This window comes from Myotis daubentonii, chromosome 3 (assembly GCF_963259705.1).
Source record: "Myotis daubentonii chromosome 3, mMyoDau2.1, whole genome shotgun sequence".
NCBI classification, from domain to species: Eukaryota; Metazoa; Chordata; class Mammalia; order Chiroptera; family Vespertilionidae; genus Myotis; species Myotis daubentonii.
In genome coordinates this window covers 48,479,974-48,486,960 of record NC_081842.1, presented here as the reverse complement: position 1 = coordinate 48,486,960, position 6,987 = coordinate 48,479,974, and the positions used below count along the sequence as shown (strand labels likewise).

The 6,987-nt window shown below is 35.9% G+C and overlaps 1 protein-coding gene across 4 annotated transcripts in view; it reads right to left on the bottom strand.

The window, feature by feature from the left end:
• Positions 1–1,162: 1,162 nt before the first annotated feature.
• TP63 (tumor protein p63) overlaps positions 1,163–6,987 on the bottom strand; it is a 96,748-nt gene continuing 90,923 nt past the window's right edge. For 2 of the 4 annotated variants that reach the window (XM_059687370.1, XM_059687371.1), the window contains exon 12: positions 1,163–4,305. In XM_059687370.1, coding sequence (XP_059543353.1) covers positions 4,009–4,305 — 297 coding nt within the window. In that variant the 3' untranslated portion in view covers positions 1,163–4,008. The remainder of the gene's footprint in view (positions 4,306–6,987) is intronic. The other 2 variants (XM_059687373.1, XM_059687372.1) reach the window with 2 other exon arrangements.

The following is a 6,987-nucleotide window of genomic DNA, read 5'->3' as shown; positions in this document are numbered from 1 at the left end:
ATTCATTACTGGTGAAAGTGCAAAATGGCACAGCCACTTTGGATGGCGATTTGTTTCTCTCTCTCTCTCCCTCTCCCTTCCTCTCTCTGAAATCAATAAAAATATACTTAAAAAAACCCAAGACTACAGTTAAAACAGAAGTACCTTAAAAGTATATCAAGTATTATCTACTTCATTGCTTCTTCTCTTTTCATGGCACCATTGTATCAACCATTTGATTTGGGGGGAATCCATCACCTATATTTAAGGAATGAGAATTGGAATCTTTTGGCACCCCTAATGTAAGCTGAACCAGCCCTCCCTCTATGAATGTGTATATATACTGAGTGGCCAGATTATGATGACCACCTGATGTTTGTAGGCAAATTAGCTATAATTTTGCACTGAAGTTGCTAGAGGGCCAGACCATTGTAAATAGGGAAGCAGGTTGTTTACCACAACAGTAGAAGTGATTTTTTTCTGAAGATATGGGTAAACAATGCAATTTAACAGCCTTTGAATGTGGGATATATATAATATGGTGGTGTTATAATTAGAAAAATCAACTGATATATTTAAATTGTGTATATTATATACTGTTATTTTATCAAGTTATTTATAAATCTAAGATATTAAATCACTTTCATGCCATCTAATTCTAGCTCATAAAAGAGCTTTTTCATTTCTTTAATAAAATAATTAAACCATTTTGATAGTATTTTATTGACTAAATCAATGTTTATAACTAAAAGGTGATATTTAACACTAAATTTATAGGAGAATGTGCCCAGAGACCACCATCTGCAATGCTATTCCCACACACAACCAGAGTAATCTGCATCCCAGCCCCGCAGTACTGAGCTGGACATCAGGTCACTTCTTAGCACCACGAGAAGGTCACTAAATTAGACATTAGGAGTATCTAATCTCTTTCCAAAGCACACTTATTCTGACCTCAGTCAAAGTATGAAATCTGTGAGGATATTTTTCTGGTCTTTTCTGCTTCATAGATTAGGTAAAATGAGAAAATAATGATTATAATGTTCTGAGATGAGAAGCATCAATATTGAACCTCTTTAATGTTTTCTCATGATATTTTTCTTCCTCAATGATTAAAAATAAGGCCAAAGAATACACAGACAGGCAGATACACACACACACATACACACCACCACACACCATCTACACCATTTCTCAATGCATTTTTATTTATTTTTAAATTTTATTGCATGTCTTGGTAAACATTTAGTGGCTTGTAGATTTGCCTCTGGCTCACCAAAAGCCCATGATACAAAATACCAAAAGACAAGCAAGTGAAGCTTAAAAAAAAAAGTATCACATCTCTAAGAAAGAATCTTTCAAAAACATTAATAAAGTATATAAAACATTTGACATTTACTAATTTTTGTACAATTATAAAATAATAAAAAAATACAACCCTTAAACATTCAACATCCCACATACTATATTTTAGAGGAATATCAAGAAAACAAATATTAATGGATTTAATGAAGAAAGCTCAGTTCTCCATTTCTGTTTCTCATCACCTCCAAACAAAAACCTTTCCATTTTCGACAAGGCCACAAGGCTTATCCCCTGAACTGGAGGAACATTAAGCCCACTCCCATTTGTGAGCCTTTAATATTCTTTTACCCCATTTTCCTAGCTACTCATACACTCAAAGAGTGTAAGCTTCCATCAGGATGTGAAGTCAGTAGTTACACTTAGACTTGGCTATTGCCAAATCCATGAGATACAGTACAGGGATTTCTGAGTCCCCTAGTGCCATCTGAATAGTGCTGAAATAGCTCAGAAGTCCTTAAGTTTACTCAAACAATCAGGATAGTAGAAGAAGCCATGTGTCTTCCTAGCTTTGCCAAGGCACAGTTTTTGTTCTTCCCCTTAATAGGTTTTCAAAGCTGCCTGCTTGTTCCACAAGTTAACAGTGCTTATTATCATTTAAGCACAATGAAACTTTGAAATCAAGGACTCACTCTCTTGAATATACAAAATAAAAATAATAAAAAAACAACAACTTTCTCTCCCCCCATCTTAATTATGACTTTTTTTTTTCTTATTGACCTTTTAGTTTTACTAACTGGTATCTCCATGAAAATATAAAAAACAATAATAATAATAATAAAAGGTTTCAACTGTGGTTCTGAAAAACCCACTATCCCCAAAAGAAAAAGAAAATAATTGAAACACAAAATATGTAATTTCATACACAAAACATATATACACTTTTCAGATGAAACACATACATTATATTTTAGAGCCACATTAGCCCTTTTGCACTTTAAAATACAAATGGAAGCTTATGTGCAAGAATAGCCCTTTACCGGAAAGTAAAAGATTTTATATCTCATTAGCATATACACAAAATATTTGTTTTATAGTTTGAAAAAAGCACATTTGCTACAAAGTGTGTTTCTGAAATATTTAGGGGAATATTGTCATATTTTCCCAAACATTGAAGACAACTCTTTGTTTATGTGGTTCAAGCAACAGCTCCCACAGTAGGCTTATCCCCTGAACTGTGGGGAAATTTTTATGTCTATGCATAGTCAAGGAGAGAGATGGATGGGGAATTGGGTTCTCACAGTTACTTTCCAACAAAGTGAAACTCTCATTGATCAAAAAAGAGAAGTGATATAGTGATGTAACTGATGCCACAGAGAAAAACTAATCTCCTAATTTTGTATTTTCCAAATCACTACTCCTATTTTAAACCTTGAAGAGAGAAAGATAAACAAGCTTCTACATGCAGAATTTTATAGAGTAGGAGGGTCTTTAAAAGAAACATTTACCAAATGATATTATCTGTTTCAAAAGGTATTCCAAGAATTTAAATTCATGGTCCACTGATGTCTCTTACTAAATAGTGGAGATTCAATATTCCCCATATAATATTTCATTTTCCTGGATATTCTGAAGAGCCATTATGACTTCACTGTAAGAACTAGGTAGATGACATTCATTTCAATCAATTCAACCTTAATTCTACCAATAGTAGTAAATGTGTAATTGAGTTTGTCAATCTACTAATAAATTTCAGTTTTAAGGCTTCTATAATGGCCACAAATGTTTTACCAATAAACACCAAGAAATCAGATGTCTGATATTAAATTTGAGGGGATTATTGATATATCCAGATAGATGATACCAGGTGTTTTTTAATTGGCTGCCACGGACCCTTGAAAAATTTTAGCCATGACCCATATTCTCCATTACCAACCAAAAGCAAGAGAGCATATTTCCTTCCTCTAGTGATAATATGAATATGAACTTTTTCTTATAATTGGATTAACCCCAAAGTGAACCACCATCACTAGTAGGAATGTCAGTAACATAAGATACATCAAAATAGAGAATCATGTACATATGTATATAGTCACATAATAAGTAATGGTAAATACAACTGAATCTACCCAAAGGTTTGATGTGGCATTTGTTTAGCATCAAAAGAACTGAAGGGACCTATACATAATTGTCACTCACATGTACCACAAGCTCTAAATAGGTATTACCATACATGGGATCCCTTGAGAGAAGGGGTATAGATAAGCCATCCAAAACAAGTAAATTAAAAAAGTCACTAAGTGCAACTCAATTTTCTTTCCTTTAAATTATATTTTAAACAATACTCAATGCCCCCCAATCAAAAATATATACTGTATATTTATATATTTAAATATATAGTCTTAGACTATAAGAGTGAAAATGCTTTATAAAAGTCAATGAGAGAGCTCTACAGCTTAAGAAGACACTCACTGCTTTTTCGCTCACTTCTACTAATTCATGATAACTTTAGTCTTGCAAATAATAGATTTGAAGGCTTAAAGCCAGAATCAGAACCAGACAACTGGTTGGACATTAGATTAATGTAGCCTTTTACTTCTCCTTCCCTTAAGAAACCACACTGAGAAGAGGAAGGAGGTAGGGAGTATGCTTTGAAGGTCAAGCAGTAGTGCCTTGTAGGGTGGTGGGCTGATGGGAAGAGTATGGAAAGAGCTCATACAATAATGCTCACTCCCCCTCTTCTTTGATACGCTGTTGCTTGTTGCGACGAGCATCCATGTCAAAGTTGAAGTCATTCCATTCATCTCGGGGTGGGAAGGAGATGGTCTGGCGGAGAGTGAAGCGCACAGCATCAATAACACGCTCACCCCGGGTTTCACTGGAGCCCACACTGACTGTAGAGGTACCACTTGGGGTCCGCAGGAGGTGGGGAGGGGAAGAGAAGTCGTGTAGCTGCCGGTGGTCCAGAATGCCTTTCCAGATTGCATGTCGGAATTGCTCAGGAATTTTTAGACTTGCCAAATCCTGTGCAATAGGAAAGGGAATTAAGGAGAATCAGGTCAAGGAGACAACTGACATTTAATCTGTAACATTTTGTCATTCCCCAGTGCTCCTCTGGTTTAACTGATCTGAATTTATTGATCTCTAAATTGGAAAATAAAATAGCTCTCCCATAACCTTTGGCACTGCATATAACTAAGCACAAATGTACAGTCTTGAGGTGCCATCTCTGCTTGTGGATAACACTTTGCTCATTTTTTTACTGGTCCCAGTCCCTTCATTAGTAAAGTGGGGACAATAGTTAGATCAGAGGGAAAAATGCCAAAACAGAAACATATGGTAAAGTGCCTTCCAACTCTCAAATCTACATGGTTCTAGTCACTAGAAGAAGGTATTAATGGAATGACACCACCACTCAAATGAGGATTTGAGAAGACAAGATTACTATCAGTTATTAAAGATTTTCTATGTGCCATCCACTGAACTAATTATTTTATATTCATGATTTCATTTAATCCTCATATTAGTGGTAGATATTATACACCTATTTTTAGATAGGAAAGCTGAAAGTTAGAGAAGTTGAAAAACCTAAGTTTGTATAACTAAGTGAATGACTTGGGCTCTCAGGACAGCCTCTGAGTCCAATAGCCCAACTGCCAAAAGGTCTCTTAGTGCTTAGATAAATTAAAGTATCAAAATGCAGAGTATGTGCCCATATTCTATGGATGGGAGTAGAAGGCATGACAAATATGGTTGATCTTAACTAAGGTGGTGGCATCTCTTACATTTATCTACAGTAGTTCTTCATTAATTTGTTTCAGTGAGGGCTAATTTTGGAAAATTATATTATTATTTTTAAATTTTTATGGAATGGCAAGTTGAGTAGAAACAACATTGTTCTTGGAGTTAGAAGACCTTGATAGAGGATCTTTTGTCACTGACTGGCTCTAGACCTTCATCAAATCACTTATTCTCTACTGGCCTCATTGGTAAAATGGAATACAATCCCTTTTTAGGTCATTGTGGAATAATGTAAATATGGATATGAAAGTATTTTGAAAATTATAAACCATACTATATAAATCTTAACCATGTGTATTATTGTTGTATTATTATTAATCTATTCTTGCATCTTAGAGAGAATACTTATGAAAACTCTCAAATTTAATGACATTCCTTTTCCAGGAAGGGATGCAAAATAACTTAGACTGATATTGAGAGACAAGCTGAAAAAGAAGTGTTTATTTCCAGTAATGAGATGGAAGAAGCTGAGGTGAGGATGCAGAATTAGATGGCTTTCCAATCTTTCCAAATTTGGGCATTTGCAGTATGGGTACTCCATTTCCTATTCTAGGAGAAGAATATATTATAGAGAAGATGATCCATAAACAGATAAGTGAACATAATTCTTTATGCTTCTGACACTCCCAATAAGTCCAAAACTCTTTATAAACTAGGCTTCATTAATCTGCATGACTCTCTGGATAGATTTTAACTTATTATGGACAGGTAAGAAAGCTGTGGGCCAGACACTGGCATAAGATGTAGTCAATACCAGCAGAGAGAGATGTACTTGTGGAGAACATCTACAGATCCTAATAGGCAAGGGAACATCCTGACACACTCCCCAGTGGGGACAACGAGCAAGTAGAGGTATAACTTTAAAAATATAGGGAAGAGACATATTCCCTGTTCCATCATGTAGAGCTCCCAAACAGAGCAATTCCATTGTCTTCAAAGGATGGATCATTGTAGTTATCTAAAACCTGTCAGAACTAACTATGAAAGCTTTCTCTATAGTTTCACCTTCAGGGAGCAGCATCCAGAGCTGATTTATGGGGTGGAGAGGGGTGGGAATAGGGGCAGCACAGCATATACTGTTTACCACAGGGCTGGGCATTCTCATGCTGCAAGGGCATCTCTGGCATCGGTGCTCAAGGAGAGGAGAAAAAAAAAGTCCCAATTACAGAAGCAGAGGCAGAAGCTGAGGCAGAGAGGATCTTCTTCCACCAGTCCAAAGGGACTTCTGGAAGCTGGTAGACAGATAGTAAACCCCAAAAAGAGCAACATGAAAGGCAGCCAGGGTGGAAAATTAGATTGCCTAAACCAGAACAATACAAGCTCCCATGTGAGCAGCAGTTCAAGACATGGTGTAGCTTGCTCCAAAATACAAACCAAATAATATAAAAGCCAGAGGAGAGTGATTTTGAACCCAACTGGATTAATTGCAGCCCAGAGAGGCAAAGCGATAACCACAAGTTTGCATTGCTACTACAAAGCAGAGTTGGTCTTTAAACTCATAATAAGTAATCTTTCCCAATAATCATGAATTTCTGAGCCCTATTCTGATAGAATTGAAAATGAATGAACATATGGCTTTCACTGAGAAGAGCAGCTGAATCCCTTTAAGGTCCTACTTTAAGGAAAGGCAGAAAAGGCCAATTCATAGAGTTAAAGACCAGAAGTTTACACCTCAGGGTTCTATTCCTGATTCTGACATCAACTCATCATAGCAAATGACTATATTGTCATCTCTCCATGTTTTAAAGTGAGAATATTATCATACGCTTTATGCTATCCTCCCTAGGATCTGATATCAATTAATGAGAACATCCAAAAAGTTCTCTAAATTTAGAAATTATTCATTTCTTGAAGGTGAGAATTAGATCTCTTCTTTCCCACTCTGTACATAGTACGCAATAGACA